The following is a 21,245-nucleotide window of genomic DNA, read 5'->3' on the forward strand; positions in this document are numbered from 1 at the left end:
GAATATGACGGATGGCCTGATGATATACTAATTAGGAGGATACTATACTAGGAGGATCCTTTTCTTATTTTTTATAAATCTCCCTAAGGTTAGTTTCCTACAATAGAGAACCTCAGAATATCAAAATATCTACTCACAGAGAGGATAGAACCCAAAATTTTTGTTTGACTAATTTGGACGTGTTTCGATACACCGGGTAACTTGAAAGATTTCTTTTCAGTGTAGAAGATAGCACAACAGCTCGTAAGACGCTATGGCAGTGTGAGCTAAACATAATTAAGAATAGTTACTTTAGTTAGTATTGGATAGACTAGGCATACCAACCCAGCCAGAGTAATGGAATGGCCAAGAATGATGATGATGAAAATAGGTTTGGTCTGTAGAGTAGGTAAAGGTAAAGTGCTCCCCTGTGCTTAGCACCATGCCATGAAGGCTTATAGGGGGTGTGGGGGTAATGCCCCATACTTTCTTGATCCGGTCATGAGTGGGGGTGATGTGATCAGCATCATGCCCCTGACTGCCTTTACCCCCCAGGGTTTCCCCCAGGTACCCATGTCATTCGACGCTGGGTGGGCACCGGGGCTGCTTCCAACATTAGAAAAGTTCCCGGATTGAACCGGCCGGGGATCGAACCCGGGACCTTGAGCATGGTAGTCAGACGTGTTTCCGACTGAGCCACCGCCTGTATAGTAGAAAGAATGATTATGTTTTTTTGATAATTATACACAAATAAGATTAAAATTAGTATTCATGCACCAGTTATGCTTAATAATAAGTAAGGCCATGTAAAAATCTCTATAATAATTATTCACTATCTGCTTTTTATGTTGATAATTAAGGAAGAGTTATTAAGAATATTTAAATTTTCACATCTTAGGTGGCTTAAGATGCTTGCTTATAACTTGGCATAAGGTGTAAAATACAGCATACATACTCGTACATCTAATACATGCACTTGCTGACAACACTTAACAAGGGTTTAATTTTAGTAATGAGGTTATTATGTAATGGAGTTGAGAACTTAGTTTGAGTTGCCTAAAGAGGCCTATGTTAAGTAGCATAAAGAATGTGCCGAGGATGCACTGATCATTCCTCCCATGAGGCAGAGAAATTGCCAAAGGGGGGCTACATAATTTGAATATGCACATGTAAGGGGCTGTGTGCCTGTGCCATAACTAATATCTATCTTGTTTTGTATGTGGAATTGATTTTAAGTAAGAGTATTGATAACACCTTGAGCCTAGAAATTGAATTTAGAGAAGGCTAAAAAGCTATGAGATGGAGTCGAAGAGAGTGGTGCATGAATAAAATAAAATAAAGTTTTCATATCTTAATATAGTAAGCTGTAATTAATTTGATTTTCAACTTTTAACTTCAACTCTAAGAAGTAATCATTCCATAAGAGATAATATAACATTACTATGTAACAAGAATGTCTGAAACATTAACCAATTATGCATTTACTATTATACATATGTTCACTATGTTAAACTTAATGAAACTTTTTTGTAATTTTCATTATTAATCATAATTATGTAAACATAATCAAAATTCATTAAATGAAAAATCTCAAGAGACATAATGATCAGAACTAAGGAGAGAGTTGCAAGAGGACAAACAATTCAAAGTGGTCAAAAGCCTTGAAGTTGTGACATGGGAAGATAGTGCATGAAGATAAGTTAGGACTTTCAACTAAGCAATATTCTAATGCTTATAAACTTTCACAGACTTGGATATCAGTAAAGAGCCACTTATCCCAGCACAAACTACCACTACCGATAGGAGGGAGAAGATGCAAAGATGGAATCCCAGACCCATTGTACTGGTCTGCGAACTATAGCCGTGCAGATTGATGACAGAAGAAGAAGCCAATGTGGGCTACGAGTCCACTCCACGAGGACTCTACAATGCGGGCAGTAAAGCCTTTAACACCAACCGTATGCCTAAGCCACCCAACGTAGGAGAGTTAGCAGTTGGGAAGATGGAAGATGATGCCAGGGACATCAGGTGAAGCAGTGGGGGCAAAACTCACTTGCCCAGAGCCAATCCAGACAGAAGAAGAAGCAGCAGAGAACAACAGCAAAGGGAGAAAGAGACAGGCAGACTTGCCAGAGAGAGGCAGATGTGACCCAAACACTTAAGTCTATGGGTGCTAGGGCCACATTCTGACCTAAGCTATGAACAAAGAGAACATGAGGCAAGAAACATCAGAAGTCCTGCATGGTGTGTCACCACAGCAAGCTGGAAAATTTGCTTCATTGAATTCAGCAAATTTTATTCAGGAGAAAGGGTATGTATGACCGATGTACCAATTACCACTTCGGTCTCACTTCAAACTTCCCCAAGATTTTTTTTTTGCTCTCTGGAAAATGACACGGCCATCTCTGTGCATTATTTCCCACGAAGCCAGGCAAGAGCTTAATCAATGAAACTAAGTCAAGATAGAGAAGCCAGTGTGATCCCGCAATAAACTCCAATATTAATTTGGACCTGTCACCATATATTCACATTTTACTTGATGGTTGAAATTTAGAGATGCAGAGGGCCAACAGAGAGGAGCAACTAATCACGAAGATTCAAACATTTAAAAAAATTAAAACCACAGCACCTCCCGCTAGAAAGACTCTCGCCCTCATCCTGAATTTAGAGACCAATGATCCTCTGTTCTTGTGAGAGCATGCGACTGCCCCAGACATAACCAAAACAGCACCTAAGAATGTAGGAGACAAGGGCAGATGCCATAATTTCAAGAGCCTAGCCAGCCAGTCTATAATTTGGACATTTCCCTGCCAAAGTGACTGATAAGAGAAATTGAACTACAACCTCGCTCGAGAATATATCTTTGCGCCAGTGAAATTAAGACAGCCAGGAAAAGCTAGAAGTGAAGCATCAAGTTCCCAAGTGGATGTTGGCAGAGGTCACCAAAATTAATAGAACATTTACAAGTAAGTTTTGCGGATATATCTTTAGTAACTCGTTTACGTCTTATAAGAAAGTATTGTATGGATTAGTGAGAGAAAGGAGAAGAGAAAGAGGAGACAGATGAAAGCTAAGGGGTGAAGGGGGAAATGTTGTAGAAGAGGATGATGAAATAAGGAGAATGTGGAAAAATCATTGAGAAATTGCTGAATGTGAAAAAAAGAAATGAACATGAAAAAGGGAAGGAAAAAGAAAACAGGAGAGAAAAAGTGAATCTCACATGGACAGAAGTGGAGGAAGCTCTGAAGAGAATGAAGAGAGATAGTAGATGAAGTGTCAGTGGAAATTATACTAGGAGCAGGAGTGATTGGTGTGCAGTGGCTGTACAGAGTCTGGAAAACAGTGTGGCAAGAGAGAGAAGTGCCAAGAGATTGGGCAAAGGGATTAATAGTTCCCATATTCAAGAAGGGGGACAGAAAGGAATGTAAAAACTACAGAGGAATAACACTTATGTGCCACTCAGCAAAGGTGTATGAGGAAATATTAGAGAAAAGAATAAGGGAAGTAACAGAACTGAACATGAGAGAGGAACAGTATGGATTTAGAAGAGGCAGATCAACAGTAGATCTGATATTCACCATAAGGCAAATGCAGGAAAGGCACTATGAGTATGGAAATGATTTAATTATGGCATTCCTAGATATAGAAAATGAATACAATAGCATGGACAGAACAAAGATTTGGAAGGCTCTAAGAGACAAAGGAGTCGAGGAAGAGATAGTGTGTCGAGTGCAGAGTGCATACAAGGCCAACCAGAGCTGTGTGAAGACACCAGTGCACAGTGATCCGGAATGCAAAAGAAATCGGCAAAAATCAGGAGCTCACCACTTGACCCCTAAATCAACACAAATATGTAAGATTAGCAATTTTAAGGAATAATTCACACTTTGGGTCCACAGAATTCACATGAGATCGATCATTTTTATTTTTATACAAAAAGTATAATTTTGGCCTATTTCAACACACACTTGAAACCACAGTAAAACTGAACAATACACTTCGAAGACCAAAATCCATTTCCAAAATAGATTAAATAATAACAAAAATAATGAAAATAAGTATTATAATGACAGTAATAAAATAATAATAATAACAATAATAGAAATAATAAATGTGAGAAGTATTGTTAAAATGAATTTATGCACAATAAATGTTTCAAGCGAGGAAAACAGATTTCCTATCAAATCACTTTCAAGATAAATTAATATCTTTTAAGGCATTAAATAATATTTATTTACTAGTTCTGATATCTTTCCTTCTTCATTTAAATGTACTTTGGTAGTGAATGTGAGTTCCTTAGACGTATTTTCCCAGTGAAGCTCTTCAGTTTATCACCTATTATTTCTGTCGCTACTTTCTTCAAAACTGATAATCTGCTTTTGAGAGTGCATAGAGTGAAACGAAAGCAACTACAAACACCACATTTTCTTAAGAGTCAACTGAAATTATATTTAAGAAAATTATCCTTCTTTTCGGCAACAGTTTTCATATCCTTAAAATACTTTGCTGCAGCACCGTGACACATCAACACTAAAGGTCCTAACACAATCTTAAGCGATATTTTCAAAATTTAAATAATCGAACACTAATGAAACAAATGATTAATCTGATCATTTCTATCTTCATCAGAATTTTCAGGAATAATGTTTTGTGGATTTCTATGACACACCATCACCATTAACCTGCAAGGACAAATGACCCAAAAGATTTTGAAATATTTCTTTCATCTTTACCCTCCTCAGTACCTTTCCAGTAAACACTTTCCAATGTCATGGCTTTGAATCAGCTATGAAGCTTCATTAGTTCCCCTCACAAGGCCGTAGAAACATTGCCTGTGTAAATTTCACCCACACATGTGCTCCTGCATTTCAGCTTGGTATTTAAACATGATCTTTTCTATCATTTTTATCAATTGTGAAGTACAATAAAGATGTTCAAAATTACTTCAATTAGTTTAACCAATAAAGGTATTGTTAATAAAATGCTTTAATGTAATTATAACTTCGATTTATGAAGTAATTTTGCTTCTGAGTAATATTTACACAGGCGAGTCTCTCTGGAAAATTTTAGGGAGGGTGTTTCAGTGTCTCTTTCAGAAAATTTGCTCTGGGGGGGATTCCAGAGAACTGGGAGGGGTTTGTGAATCTCATCTGCGTGTTTAACATTGAGAATTACCAGTGGTCATTCGTGGTTGTTCAATGAACTTGACGCTGGGCATTACAGATGGGAAATGATGTACAGTAACAAAAATAAAGTAGGGTGTGGTGACCTAAGTATACTTAGTAATTCAATGTGAAAAGAGATAGATTTTTCTTTCTATATGTGTCTATTTCTTTCTATTAGACTGTTGTCTAACATTTACAAATATTATCTTGTGCAATTAGCATTGCAATAGTAAATTACAAAACATCACCTACTTTTACATTTTATCATCCAGAACAAATTCCACAATGGTGAACCAGGAAAAATATTACAATTATTAAACTCAATAGAAGACATCATGCAAAGCTTAAGATGCGAGCTTTCTTCGTGGCATATAAATCTACTGTTTTCTCCAGAAAATCATCAGTTGGAATCTTAGGTCCCTCAATGCTTATTATCATGCAATGCATTCAAGTTCCTGGTAGCATTCTACTTCTTGTCCTAGTTAGTATCCTATTCATAGCACTGAATGGCTTTTCTATGCTGGCTGTCGTTACGGGAATGGTTAGAAGGACTTCACAGAGTTTTTTTCAACTCGCAATATCCCACGACCTTATCCTCAACAACTCTGAACATTATACTTAACTCAGTTTCATTTCTACTGATATTCGAGATGGGAGAGAAGAGATAAGGCTAGTGCGGTTGCCAGTTTTGCTTGTTCTGTAATATTGGACAGGTGTGGGCATTGTTATTTACAGAGGGAAATATAACGGCAAAAATATATTGTCCTGCGAAAAAATGATTGCTACAACAAGTCTAAAAAATAAGTACAAAACATAGTCCGAAAATTGCATTTTCACGAACCACCATTTTGAGGCCCAAAAACAGGAACAAATAATCAATTTAGAGAAAAATTTATATTGCAGTTTCATGCCCCATTTAGTTGTTTACTGACGAAGTCATGTTATATTCCCTTACCGAAAATTCAAAATTTGTATTTGTGCCAACTTTTTTGACATTCTGGATCACTGTGCAGTGGGAAGAATGGAGTCGATCAGTATAAGTAATGGACTGAAACAGTGAAGTGCTCTTTCCCCACTGCTCTTCATAATTACAATGGATGCAATTAACGAAGAGGCAGGGAAGAAAATAGGAGAGGAAGAGATGAAGGCCCTGTTGTTTGCTGATGACTTAGTAATATGGGGGAACAGGGAAGTAGTAGTACTGAGACAGCTTGATAGTTGGAATGAGGAAATCAGAAGAGCAGGAATGAAATTCAGTGCAGAAAAGAGTGAGGTGATAATAATAATGAGAAACAGAGCCAGAAATGAACCAAGAATAAAGATGGACACTGAAGAGTTGAGGTAGTGGAGAACTTCAAATATCTAGGAAACATAATTGAGAGAAGTGGAAGAATAGATGAGGAGGTAAACAGAAGATGGTTAAATGGGTGGTGAACTATATCAAAGTGTTTGAAGATTAATATGGAACAGGGACATACCTATGAAATGCAAGAAGGTAATATACAACACATACTACAGTATGTGCAATAATTATGTATGGAGCAGAGACTTGGACAATGAGTAAATTGGGGAAGTCTAGAAGGGATAGAATAAGGAATGAGGAGATCCGACTGACAGTGGGTGTGGTGAAACTTCAGGACAGGATAGATCAGGCACAGATGAGGTGGTTCAGACACATGAATAGGATAGATGCAGAAAGACTACCAGTAAGAGCTTACAATGCACAAGGAGTGGGGATAAGGCCAAGTGGGAGACCAAGATGTCTGTGGAAAGAGCAGATAGTAGAGAGTGTTAGGAGAAGAGGACAGGATTGGAACACCGTGGAAAGAGAGGAGTGGTGGAAGACCAGGAACAAATGGAGAGGCTTGACTTCTATGCCGACCCAGCCAGAAGCAGGAAATGGTGAAGGATGATAATGATGTGTCCTGACACTAATTGCTTTTAAAATTTGTGGTTAGTATCACTAACCACGATGCACAGGCAACAGTGTATTCATGCCAACTTGTCTTCGAGAACTCACTGTAAAGAATTTGTAGAAAAGCTTATTTATGAGGAACTTGTGTAAAGAATTCGTAGAAAATCTTGCTTATGAGGAACTTCAATCTACTTCAGATAGTGAATTGAGTATTATTGAGAATTCTGGCGATGATGCCTTGACAAACAAGGATTTGCATAGAATAGTGTATGAGAGACTGATATCAAAGCAGGTTATTGTAAAGAATGCCAATGGAGACAGTTTGAGAGGTTTGCTGGGAAAGAGTGTTACAATAAGTAATCACAAACCAAAAGTAGATAAACAAATAAGATTGGAGGCAAATGCACAGCAGCCAGTGCAGGGAACTTCAATAAAATGTGCAATGTGCATGCAGTACACGTGCAACACCAATCAGGACAATTTGGACATGCAGAGGATGCAATGTACTATTCTGCCTAAGGAAGAGCAAAAATTGTTTTATGATGTTTCACTCAAATTAAAGTAAACGTCAAATTAAAGTATCACAAAACATGCAATAAAGCAAGTGATTAAGTAAAAGATTTTAGATAAAATCATTTTTATAAACATTACATACCATTCTTTACCAAAATTTTAAATGTGTGCGCTAAGTGGGCGGTGGTTAGCATAGGTAACCGCATTGTAATTGTTAATAACTATGAAAATAATAAAAATAAAATGAAAGTCCAAAGGCAAAATTTAATTATCTCCCCAATATCTTCATATAATCAATGTTGCAAATTAATATCTTGAAAAAACATTTCCTGCCTCTTAAAGAGTTGAGACTTTATCTCAGTAAACTGAAAGGATAAATTTTGCTGGAGTTATAGACAGTATAAACAGTAGTTCGAGGCAATATAAATTGACTCCATCGACTTGACTGGTGGAGAGACAACAATCAAAGTAAAGTGATTTGTCAGTTAGTAAAGATCTTGCAAATTAAATTTAAGGTGACATATTTATTTTTCTTTTTTAAAAAGATATGTCAACCATACCTCAGACCTTACACACCATTAGCTACCAGTAGCTTGCAATCGACGGCTTGGTGATCCCTGCTATAAATAATATCACAATGAAGTAATAATTACTTCCTATGCTATTGAAATGTTCACTTTTAGATAGCTGTCCTTATAATTTCTTCCATGAGAATTCAATTAATATATTTCTACTCATTATGTTACATCCCCTTGGGCAACACATGTTTACATAAATTATAGCACAACCTCACATGCCACATTTGTGGTTCCAGCTCATATCACTTGAAATACTTCATCCACACTCACTGTTGAATGAAACATGATTCTTAAATGATATGTTAGTGGAACTGTGGCTAAAAATTTTGTACGTACATCAGTATATAATGAAGAACTGTGTATATAGGTGTGTTTCACCTATGTCACAAACTGTTGCATTGTGGGATCGAGCAGCCATGATTGAGGCTGGTTCTTGTAAACATACGGAATTCAAGTGGGCAGGCGGGAGATTTCAACCTTGTTTATGATGGTACTGTGCAGTTTTCGGTTGTTTAACATAAATTCATATTTATCCTTGAATTTTCCGAGAAAGAACAGACAGAGCGCTTCACTGCACAGAACTCGATAATTGTTGATCAGAAGATACCACATCGTCTGGTTGGCGAAAGTAAATTGTGCCAACATTAATGAACAAAGCAAACATTACAGTGTGTGCTGTGAACATTTCCTCTCAGATAAGTTCATACACCACTGTTCTCTGTGACTTTTACTACAAATGGATCGAACTGGTGTGTTTAACCATACTTGCACGTAGTGTTTCCTTGTTTTTTTGGTAGAAAGATGCTCATACTTCCGATAAGTTTGACAATAAAAATGATAATATTCGAAGTTTATTCATCTTGATAATTGTACGTTTGTACTTGGTTATTTATTATATTTCATTCGTTAGCACAAACTGTAATTAATTGTTACTCGATCCATGAGGAAAGGTGCCAGTAGTGGGATTTGCATACTGTCAGAAAAAAAACACTGCTATCAAAGTATCCCAAATTGATTGATTGATTTGGTTTATTTTACTAAGCTGTTATGCCAGTATTGGCTAATCGTGAAGACATGGTTGAGTGATGATATGTTGAAACTGATAAAGTAAAACTCACAAAGAACGCCCATGCTCAGGCTGGGATTCAAACCTGGCATCGTAGTGCACTGTGTTAACCATAACCACTCTGCCACGATGGCCAGTATATCCCAAATAGTTAAAGCAAGGAGTGAAATTACTGTTTCCGAGCACCTCAACATTTTAAATTACAGCACTTGAACAAACCTTAAAAGGAAACAGATGATAATGGCTGAGCCTTGGAATCTACAGTTAATCTGTACTGGATGTAAATACCGTGCGTTCATTTCGATCTTCAGCCGAGAAATCGGGAGAAGCGTGGCGGGTGGCACTAACGGAGATGCCGACATTTGCAGCCTGTAATGCCCGCTTATTTTTATGGACATATGCAGACATTTATATAAATATTGCAAAACGAGCACTAAACTGTGTTATAAGAGTACGGTTTTAATCTTAGTAGCTTAGCGGCTGTATGTGCTGATGATTTTGACACGCCCATCTCCTGTTAAACACGGCATAGAGGTTTGTTTGGAGAACGTTCTAACGCTGCACCAATTTTATCGAGTTTTGCTTCGGTTAGAATCCGTCGTTTTTGCTTAGGTGTTTTAAAATTTAACGATCCAGTTTCTCGTAATTTAAGGACAAGATGTCTAACCGTATATCTATGTGGAGGTGAAACGCCTGGGAATTTCTGTACAAATTGCCTACACACGTCTCGACACGAGTCTGTTTTCACGTATGTGTCATACATAAAAAATCTTTGTTCTAACGTGAACCTTGCTGCTGGCATTCCAATCGTCTCACTGACACACACATACACACTGCAATAACACAAACAAGTAACGACAAGTAACCAAGAATAACACTCTTGCTCACAGTTCGAAATTAACATGCTCTTGGTTTACATCTGTTCGCCACTACATTCACAGCTCTGTCTTCATCTAATCGCGAAAGAACAAAGAACTCGAGCTCGGAGATTTCGGATTGCAAGGAAGCTCACAAAAACCATTGACTTTTAACGGTTTCATCTGCAGCGTAATCTTGATACAGTGTTGCACATTCAAAAGCTCCAAACGATCCCATCAACACAAAACTCTTTCAAGGCTATAAACTTAAGGAGGACGTTACTGGTCAAAACTATGATTAAAATGTTTTACAAGGGTCGTTCAAGGTTGACCGGGACTTTTATTTCTGCAGAGGAAATAGGTAGCAGAAGAAACACCAAACTATGTCAGTTTTTCAAAGTATTCTCCGTGCGTGCCGAGGCACCGTTGCCATCGTTCTGGCAGATCCCGAATTCCTTTGGCGTAGAAAGAACTTGGTTGTTGTCGTAGCCAGTGGAGGACATCGCTCCGCAGTGCTTCGTCTGTCGTGAATTTCTTCCCTCCCAGATGGTCTTTAAAGCATGCAAACAAATGATAATCACTGGGGGCTAAATCCGGACTGTAGGGGGGATGGGGCAGAACTTCCCAGCGCATGTCGGCCAGAGTTGTTGTTGTCACATTGGCCGTGTGAGGGCGGGCATTGTCATGGAGAAGAATGACATTTCCAGACAACATCCCAGGTCTTTTCTTGCGAATGGACTTTCGTACAGCACCACTCAACAATGAGGAGTAATACTGGGCATTAATCGTGCTCCCTTTGTCCAGAAAATCCATATGGATAACCCCTTCATGTCCCAGAAGACACTTGCCATGATCTTTCCAGCGGATGGCTGCGTTTTGCTTTTCTTGGGGGGCGGGGAACCTTTATGCCGCCACTCCATGCTGCATCTTTTGGTCTCTGGGGTTGAATTGTGCAACCATGTTTCATCACACGTGATGATGGATTGCAACAATTCATCACCTTCTGCTCGAAACAGATTCAGAAGCTGTTCACAGACCGTCCTGCGTGTCCACTTCTGATCGAATGTCAGCTGGCGGGGAACCCAACTTGCACAGATTTTGCGGAAGCGTAAGTGGTCGTGAATGATTGTCTCAACACTCCCGACACTGATATTCACCTCGGTAGCAATATGCCGCACTGTTACTCGCCGGTTCTCAAGAATCATTTGCTCAACACGTGCGATATTCACTGGTGTGACTGCAGTTGGGCGAATGTGTCCATGCGCTTCATTTGTCACCAGCTCCCGTCCTTCGCAAAACTGCTCACACCATTCGTACACTCTTGTCCGCGACATCGTTTGTTCACCATACTGTGCTTGCAATCGTCTGAAAATCTCAGCTGGTTTCACTTTCTCCTACACGAGAAATTTGATTACACACCGCTGCTCCACAGCCACAGACACACTGCTTGCCGCCATGTTCGCTGCAACTAATGCGCATGCGCGAAATACGTCATGCCGGGCGCTAGTTACTCGCGAAGGAATACATTACGTCACCCGCACGTTTCATCATGATCCGGCTATTCATCGATTTTTTACGTACGAAAATCCCGGTCAACCTTGAACGACCCTTGTATTATCTGTGGCTCTTAACATTGTTTCTAAAGTGTATTTATTTGTGTAAAAAAGGGCAGAACTTGGATGAATTACAGAATAACTTTTGCATGTTATAACACAGGTTAGTACTCGCCTTTTGCAATATTTATATAAATGTCTGCATATGTCCATAAAAATAAGCGGGCATTACAGGCCGCAAATGTCGGCATCTCCATCAGCATCGCCCGCCACGCTTCTCCTGATCTCTCGGCTGAAAATCGAAATGGACGCACGGTATTTCAAGCAGAATCCTAACCACTAATAAATACGAAAACAAATTGATTCCAGGTAGCTGGGTCAAGTAACTAAACACACGTGAACTACAGTTGACCAAAGGTTTAGGTTCCTTTTCATTTTGTTATTGTCCAGTTCATATGCATCTACACCACAAAACTTCACTTTTTCTCAATATCTTTCTCTGTCGACTCCGCAAAGAGTTTGAACATATGAAAAATTACCGATATTTCCAGATGGCAGGACATTGTTATTAATTTTATGCAATGTTACCGACATTTTACACAGTACTAACAAACTTACAGTTGGCACAGATGTAACGATGGTGGGTATTTCCTTGCAGACGATAAACAACTCGGCCACGAACATGGCAGTGGTGTGAATCCTGATGTCACATGAAACCCACCTATAGGCAAGTGCAATCACACAAATTTATTGTAAATTTCAATTAGCCACAATGTAAGAACTACACAAGTTACTTACCGTACTTTTCACATTCTTCTGCTCGAAACACTTGAACTGCTGTATTCTTCATTTTTTCTGAAGGTGGATCATTGATAGGAGTTGAATCATACCCCAGGGAAAAAGTTTGTCGTCTTATAGGTGTAGCCATGGCATCAAAAGATGGAAAATCAAAGTCAACCACAAGAGAAGGTGGTTCTTTCACTTCCTCATCAACACTTGGTATTTCCTTTCCAATGGTTGCACTTTTAACATTTACCCTTTTCCTTAAGGAAGCATTGGATTTAGAGTCCAATTTCTGTCTTGCAACAGAAGTTCCATGTTTCACAGTTGGAATGTTTTCTTCTTCAGCAGTCAGTTTACGTAAGGGTGGTGGTGTAACACACTGTGAAGCTTTTGGAAAAGTCACTCCCAATTCTCTTGCTGGAGTTCCGATTGGTCTAATTTTTGTACCATGTCTCTGCAAGAGAAAAATTATCCAATCAATTCAAATACATAACAGTAGAGAAATCATAATTAAAGTTGACCTATTCAGATCCCTCTGGAGCCCGTTCAATGTATCAAATTGCAATGAAACTTGGTAGAAAGGCTATTGAAACCATGGGGAAGCGACCTCTGATAAAAAATAACAAAAAAAGTTCAAGTTTTCACCACAAAGTGCAAATGTGGCCCTAGAATAACAACAACTAGAAATCGGACATGCAGAACTTTATTTTTAGTTTATGTCAGTAGAGAAGTGCAGGGATCCCTCCTCCCCCCCCCTACCAAGGACAATGACATGTCCCCCCACTCCCCAAATCATGTCAAGTGTTCACCCAAAATCATGTTTTGCATTCCCCAAATCATGTCATAATCCCCATGAAGTATTTAATTATATACATATTTAATACACACTTTCAACTTTCAAGTGCCTATGCACACAACACATAACACAAATCTATTTTAGACAGAGAAGCCTAGACTAAAAATCCAAAAAAGATCGCTCTTCCACAGACTTCCCACTCAATATAATGACCTGCCATCAGTATTTTGCACAGAGTATGCCTTTCAGTCTTCCATCAGAACATATGTTGCTAAATAACATCAAATAGTGCCATCTTGACTTATTTTTGTTAATCTTTTGTGTTATTTTGTAATTTTTACTGTTGTTCTTTTCATTGTTGTTGATTTCAGTGTAAAATGGCCATTGTGCTGTATCTGAAAATTTCTCAATAAATGAATATGTACGTATGTCACACCTTTTATATGCATCCTAATAAGAAAAAAAAAATCTTGACTAGTTTCGGACAAATAACATGTAAAGCTTCCATGGACAGGCAGACAGGCAGTCAATACATTGACCGCCATGTGTATTATTATACTATGACCAGGTGGTCAATATATCAACCATCATTGTATGGTGTTTGATATCCCACACACTGGAGGCACATAGTGGTATATCAACCATCATTGTACAGTGTTTGTTACCCCCAAACATTGGAGGGACATAGTGGTTCAGATCTCACTTTAAACTGTAGGTCCGGTCTTGATAGCCTCTCTGTGCATAAAGTGGACTTGAAACAACAAATCAAATCAAATCATTGTGTGGCAGCAATTCGCATCATTTCTCCAAAACTACACACATGATTATAACAGATTATTTTGAGGACTGATTATTTCTTCCGAGAAGAAGGAGGATAGAGAGATTAACTCCCCTCGGGTAAAATGGACTGTCCTTAATATGCATTGTGTAAAAGGACAAAGAAAAACGCGATGAAGTTTTTCCAGCAGTGTTTGTAGAGCCTTTGAGTGAAAGGCCGCGTTGCTTAGAGCGTTGGCTGCAGAAGTTTACATGCAGCAGTTGGCGTCGAGATCTCTGGGTATGGAGAATTCGCGAATTTGATAGTGCTATCGGCAGCAAGTTGCAGTTAGATATTCGTGGACTGTTTTTGTAGATGTCGTCTGCCTAGTGGACAGTTAACAGTGACCTGTGTTCCGGACATTTGAACGTTCGCGAGATTGACAAAAGAGCGTGCGGAATTTTATTTAAATACAGACTGTTTTTCTCGTGGCAACTTTTATAGCACGAGAAGTGAAAAGAAGATAGACGTCAAAGATCTTCGTGGGAAAGAAGACATCAAGGAGCTTCTGCCAATAGTGTCCCCCCCCCCCCCTCCTAGTGTCGAGAGCTCTCGAGATGTGTACTTTTATATAAGAAGTGTTGATTACAGTCAAAGTGAAAGCGCAGCGCTGAGTAAATTTCGTAAGTAGGTTGAAGATATTCTTTTAATTGAAGTTAAAGTGTTTATTTTCTGTTTAATAATCTATGTTACTAACCTAAGATTAATCTAAGGCAACTGGAGGTAATTTTTGTATTAGTTTTAACTATGTAAAACAAAGCCCTCCAGCTTTCCAGGGCAAATTAAAAATTTATTAACCTCTAGTTTATTTTAGAAGTTTGTAATAAAAAAACAGTAAAGAATCCTTGGGTTTTCTTAAGCAGTTTTAAAGTGTAAATTAGAAATGTAAAACAAAAAATATGTTCTAGCGTAAACGATATTTCAGTTGCCTTTTTTGTGCATTTGTATACATATGGGGGTGACTTACTTGAATACCAAACATGATGGTTATTATGAGGGGAAGTCACTTTCACTGTTACAGTACAGTCAGTAAAATCTACAGCACTCTTCATAAAACTATGAATCAGATTTTGTAACCACTATTACATTTTTCATGTGCAACTGTTCGCCTTGTTGCAAGCAAACTTCCAAACCACAAGAATGGTTTGCCGGAAATAACACAAGGATGCTTCTCAGTTTCAACCAGTGGAGCTCTGTCAAATGCATCTGATAAAAACAAGCTTACAAGTTTTTTTCAAGCACATAGCTCTCGTCACTGCAGAAATGAGAAGCTATCTTGGAATAAGACCTTTGTAAAGAAATGTTACATTCCCTACATAATGTCTTCAATCCCCAGTGTATTCAGTAAAATGATGTAACACCTGAAGTGCTAGACTGCCTGAAGCAGGTAAACAGGCCATAAGGGAGACAATTGAGAGTTGAATCATTCCAACAACAAGGAAAACTTGTGTGTACTTCAGACAACACACAAGGATTTCAGAGTTTGAGCTGTTGAAGCAATTGCAATATTATTGCCAGCTTCAAAAGTAGAAATACTTTCTTCAGGGTACAATAATGTGGTTACAGTGTAAAAGCCAAATCACCCAGAAGAAAATGTGGAGGCACAAGCCATCTTGTCATTTGAGAAGTGAGTGGGAACAGACTGTAATATTTGTGCTTAGAAAGTGTGGTTTGTACAGGAAGGGTTGTTAATGAATACTATGAACATTTACTGTGATATATGGATAACCACTCGTGTTATTGTAAATTGAAAAGTGAATTTTAAGAAAGAAAAAAATTGAAAATTTTATTCTGCAAGAGTGCAAAGTGGAAATATAATTGTATTCAAGAGTTTGGCGATATCCTTCAACAGATATTTCATATTTAATGAAATAATAGATGAAAAAGTTTTACAAATGTAATAAATTTGTTTATATCTAACAAAGGTAAGTTTAAATTTGTTTTTGTCATAAAAATTAAGATTTGTCTGCACTTTCCAGGACTTATGCAATGTGAAAATTTGTAAACATAGAAGCAACAGTAAAATTATATGTAAAAATAACACTGGTTCTAAAATAAAAACACCCAATTTTGCATAAAACTATGTAAAATAACATCAAATTGCAGTAAAAATAACAAAATTTGAGGGGAAAATAAAACAAACACTGCATATTCCTAGATATTGCCTTTCATTTCCAGCTTTTGAATTACTGCTTCCATGACTATGCTAAATAACTTATTTACTCTTGTGCTAATCTCAAATTTCACACAAAGATCATTATTTATTTTTAGCTTAGCTGTAAGGTTGAATTTATTAATCTTACCTGAAACATTACATTTCTTTAAACAAGTACTAATTAAGTTTCTATATCCAGTGTCAAAGGCTTGCATAAAATCAATAAATGTGTTGTTTAGTTTGATGTTATGTTCATGGTTATTTGATGTAATATATTGTCAAGCATGGACAATATATTGTCCAAATCTCATTAGATATTCATGTTATTTGTCTTCTGTACTTTGACAGAGGTCCTTTTGTATTAAAACTGCAAAGATTTTGTACATGGCACTTAGAAGTGTAATAGGTCTATAATTGTTACACAGCAGATTGTCTCCTTTAAAAAAAAAAAAAATGGACAAATGATACCATGTAACCATTCATGTGGCATTTCTCCTTTATTCAATATGTTAAGGATCAATTTGTAAACTTTGTTCTTAGCATATATCCTCTATGTCTTATTGGTTATGCTTGAATATATGATTGGAGCCAACTCCTTACAAAAATAAAGTTAGAAATAGATAAATGAAGTTTCTGAATTCCACAAAACATAAATATACCTATAAGTATAAAAACAATTTCAAAATGTTTGAAGATTTTTCCCAGTAGATTGTTGTAGAATTATCATTAAACAAAGCATGCTAAGGAAGAGCACAAGAGCAGTGGACCTTGCAGCATAAGATTCTGTCTCATTTATTTCAGGGGAATGAGGTGAAAAAATTGTAATGGAAGAAAATGCAAAATCCATAAAAAAAATTAACATGTTGCCATTTGGGACATTGAGGACTGAAATTGAAATGTGGGAAAATGTGAAATCCATGAACTTAAATTCTTCAGGGTTCCCACATGAACTCTAACTAACACACAAGTCAAGATGGAGGCAAGTTGTTGTAGTGGTGCTGATCATCGTCCTCACCTATCGTGTTCATATTATTCGTCGATGACCTTGCTGACCATCTCACAGCTCCCTCTAGTAATTACCTTCTTTTCGCAGATGACTGTAAAATTTTCAGAGAAATCTCCACTTCCGACGATACTCATCTTCAGAATGACATAGCAACATTTACTTCCTAGTGTCCGACATGGGACCTTACATTACATCCTGACAAGTGTACTACTCTCATTATCTCTCTCAAGAAGAATCTGTTAAAGTCATCTTACTCAATCTCTGGCAATAATATCAAAGCAGTATCCTCTCACAAAGTCCTAGGCATTGTTTTGGACCAAAAGCTTACATTCGAGGAACATATTTTAGGCACCACAAAAAAGGGCATGTGTCTCTTAGGTTTACTGTACCGTTTCACTGAAATTAGTGACATCTCAGCCCTCACCTTGTACTTCAAATCATTCATTTCCCCAATAATAGAATACTGCTCTCCCATCTGGCCCATGGCGTGTCCCACCCAGCTATCTAGAATCGATTCAGTCTTTCACTTCTTCCTAGCTATCGTCCGTCACAGGGTTCCCTCATTACGCAATTTTTCATCTTTGCATCTCTTGTTTTTTCTAAACTTGCAAACTGCTTATCAGCGACGTTTGCAGAATGATTTCAGTTATTTATACAAAATTGTGAATGGCAAAATCCGCTGCAATACACTTCTTGAGGAATTCCACTTTCAAGTACCTATGCACACAACATGCAACACAAGATTATTTTATACAAAAAAAACTAGACTAGAAATTCAAAAAAGATCTCTCTTTTACAGACATGCAACACAATACAATGATCTCTTCTCAAGTATTGATATATTTTCCTCTGAGTTTGCCTTTCGGTCTTCTATCAGAAGAAATGCTTGTAATTAATATCACATAGTGCCATTTTTACTTATTTTTTTGTTCATTTGCTATTCACTTTTATGTTATTTTCTTGTTCATTTGCTATTCACTTTTATGTTGTTTTGTTACTCTTAATTATTTATTTATTTTTTTGCTTATTATTATTATTGATTTTTCGTTGTTGACAATTTCAGTGTAAAATGGCCACCTGTGCTGTACCTGGAAATTTTCTCAAAAAATAAATAAATAAATAACTGCATTTTCTCTGAGATTTCCCTGTGTTTTCCAGAATCCTAACATAGTTTCCAGAGTACTAAATACACACAGTACATTACTACTTTAAATATATTTTACAATGGCCTATGGTTTTATCACAAACATTACCGATCCAATATATTTCTAAACAGTCTTTAATTTAGTGCAATATTCTGTCATTTTGTTGTTATTTTTGTGAATAATTATTTTGACATTATTCATGTCATGGTTTGTAAAGTTAATGTCTAAATAGGCAGTTCCCTTTCAAAGACAAAACCTACTGCAATCACCCAGTTACATGCATAAATTAAGGAGGTGATATTCATCAAACATTCAAGGAATATTTGCAGTTTTATATCAGATCAGTAGAATATTGATTATATCAGTCACCCTATTAGTAAATTTTGTACAGTAGTTTATTTATTAGTATCAGACAATAACAAAACTAATTCACAAATAAAATTACATCTTTGTGCGTATAGCAGTAATTAAGGACTAAGGTTTATGTAGGAGTTTACACACTTTATTACAGCACACAAAATAAGTTTCAAACACCTCATATACTATTTTACTATCATCAATACTGTCACAACTTTGGAAGGTATTCAAAAGTCAAGAACTTTCCCCAGAGAGAGTGAACACAAGAGCATTGCTAGTTGAGTGACAGAAGTGTTTTGTTTCCATGATGGAATTGGGAGATTTCAAAAACCATGTGATGGTTGCAGCACCCTGTAAGATAGGAAAATCACCTGGTGAAATTTTCAAGATCCTCCAGAAGTTTTGAATCTTCAAGGGGTTTATGTATCCTAGTATCTAGTGTTTCACTGACACTGGAAAAGTGAACGACAGAATCAGACAGGAACAGCCACACACCAAAGGACTGTGCAACAGGTGAAATCAGTGGAGGCCCATATGCGCAGAAATCCTGTATGGAATCAATCAGTGATGGCCTGTGAACTGAACATTGCCAAAATGTCCATGCAGGGTGGCTAATCTAGGACCATGATAAAATTCAAGTATAATTCCCGGTTTTCAAGGCAAACTTTCCAAAAATTCAAGCAGATGTATTCTGTATTTCAACCTTATGTATTACCGCCTCTCAATATCCACACACAAATATCTTCATAATATAAAGGGTCTATGTGATTCCAACATCCAAAAATTATAATTCAATTAACAGTATACATAATATAATTAAAATATTTAATTTAAGGTGCTGAGTTTCTATATACAATCAGAGGAGCAACCACGAATTTTTGTCTGAGCAGGCGGGGAGAAAGTGCCAGGATAAATGTACTACTACTACTACTACTACTAATAATAATAATAATAATAGTGTTAATAATATTATTATAACATTATTATTATTATTATTGATTTCTTTCATTTTACTTCACTTCTTGTGCCACGTTTGGATAATTTGCAAGGATGGGGATGAGTGATATGATCAAATTGATGAATGGACAGTCACAAACATCCATGCACAAGCCAGGATTCGAACCCGCCAGGACTAACATTGTTGTTATTATTATTATTAGTAGTAGTAGTAGTAGTATCGAAGACGTTATTATCCTCGTAAATTATGCAAAAAGGGGGTAGAAGTTGGTGCTAAAGAATTTGTGTTTGAACAAATGATTTCAATTATTTTTTTCTCCACACGGCACAGTAGTTTGGATCCCACATGAAACTGTAGGTCCAGTCTGTGCATAAAGTGGACTTAAAACCACAAATCAATCAATCCATTTTACAACATTTTTCATTTAGATAGTTCGGCGCCCAGGGTAGACTCCTGCTGCCTCCTAGCTATAGTTATAAACTTGATAAGACTAAGAAAAACAGGATTTGTGAGCGAAGAAATTTTTATTTACATAAAATGTGAATAGGATTTGGATTAAAAAAAAGTTGTAATTTTTCACACCTACGGAGAAAAATTCAAGTAGAATTCACGCATAATTCCCGGAGCCAATAATTTATGCATAATTCCCAGAATTCAAGGAATTCCTGGTGAGTAGCCACCCTGTCATGTCTCGTGTGTTGCAAAGTGACTTAGGATTGAGAGTTTACAAATGACCTACAGATCACTTTCTCACAGCAGAGTTAAAGCATTAGAGGGCAACAAAAGCAAACCACCTATTGGAACACAGAAAATGAGCACAGAATTCTGATCACTGATGAAAAATGTTTACAATTGAGGAGGCTTTCAACATGCAAAATGACAAGGTGTATTCAGGGTGGCTACAAACAAGCAGAAATGAAATTCTCTGACATTGCATTTTTTCCTGACAATTACAAACTATACTAAATCGATGTTTTTGCAAATGGAAATAATAAACTCACACAGATCCACGTATGGATTTGTTAAGTACCAATATTATCTTAATTGATAATATTAAATTGACTTAATTTCTCTATTCTCTATGATTTGAATTCAAACAGCAAAAATAGTGAATTTGGAAAATTATTACAATTCACAAACTAGGGAAGGATTACAGAATTTTATCATATGCACTAAGTTTAAAATAAAATACTTGATTATTTTTAAAGTTACTACTAAATGAGATAAGAGTGAAGAGTGATTGATTAAGAAATACAATTTATCAGTCTCTTTATACATTCTCGGTTTATATGTTGATATTTTCACTGAGGTTTGGAACCCTCTGCTTGCAAGAACCATGAGTGCAGACTCATTTTTCGATGCATAAAGCTACTTCTCTCTTCTCTGTAAAGCAAACAACTTAACTCGTGCATATACGTAATTGAAACAATTAAATTGTACAAAAGAAAGTGTCATATTTACTTACATTATCAATGGGATTTCTGCTTCAGTACAGTATATCCGAATGAAGTACTGTAAATAGCATATTGGTTACGTGCATGTTACTCACTATCTATAAACAAAAATACGTTAGAGTATTGAATTCCGTCTACTTACGTAAGT

General features: G+C 36.9%; 2 protein-coding genes across 3 annotated transcripts in view; both read right to left on the bottom strand.

Moving 5' to 3' along the window:
* LOC145984088 (uncharacterized) overlaps positions 1–21,245 on the bottom strand; it is a 501,971-nt gene that overhangs the window by 159,784 nt on the left and 320,942 nt on the right. The gene's annotated exons all lie outside the window — the stretch shown is intronic.
* The window catches only part of LOC145984315 (uncharacterized), a 136,783-nt gene that overhangs the window by 45,486 nt on the left and 70,052 nt on the right, over positions 1–21,245 (bottom strand). Inside the window, exon 5 of the mRNA XM_083117973.1 lies at positions 12,425–12,863. Coding sequence (XP_082974099.1) covers positions 12,425–12,863 — 439 coding nt within the window. The remainder of the gene's footprint in view (positions 1–12,424; positions 12,864–21,245) is intronic.

This window comes from Lepisma saccharinum, chromosome 2 (assembly GCF_977018435.1).
Source record: "Lepisma saccharinum chromosome 2, izLepSacc3.1, whole genome shotgun sequence".
In the NCBI taxonomy this organism is placed as follows: Eukaryota; Metazoa; Arthropoda; class Insecta; order Zygentoma; family Lepismatidae; genus Lepisma; species Lepisma saccharinum.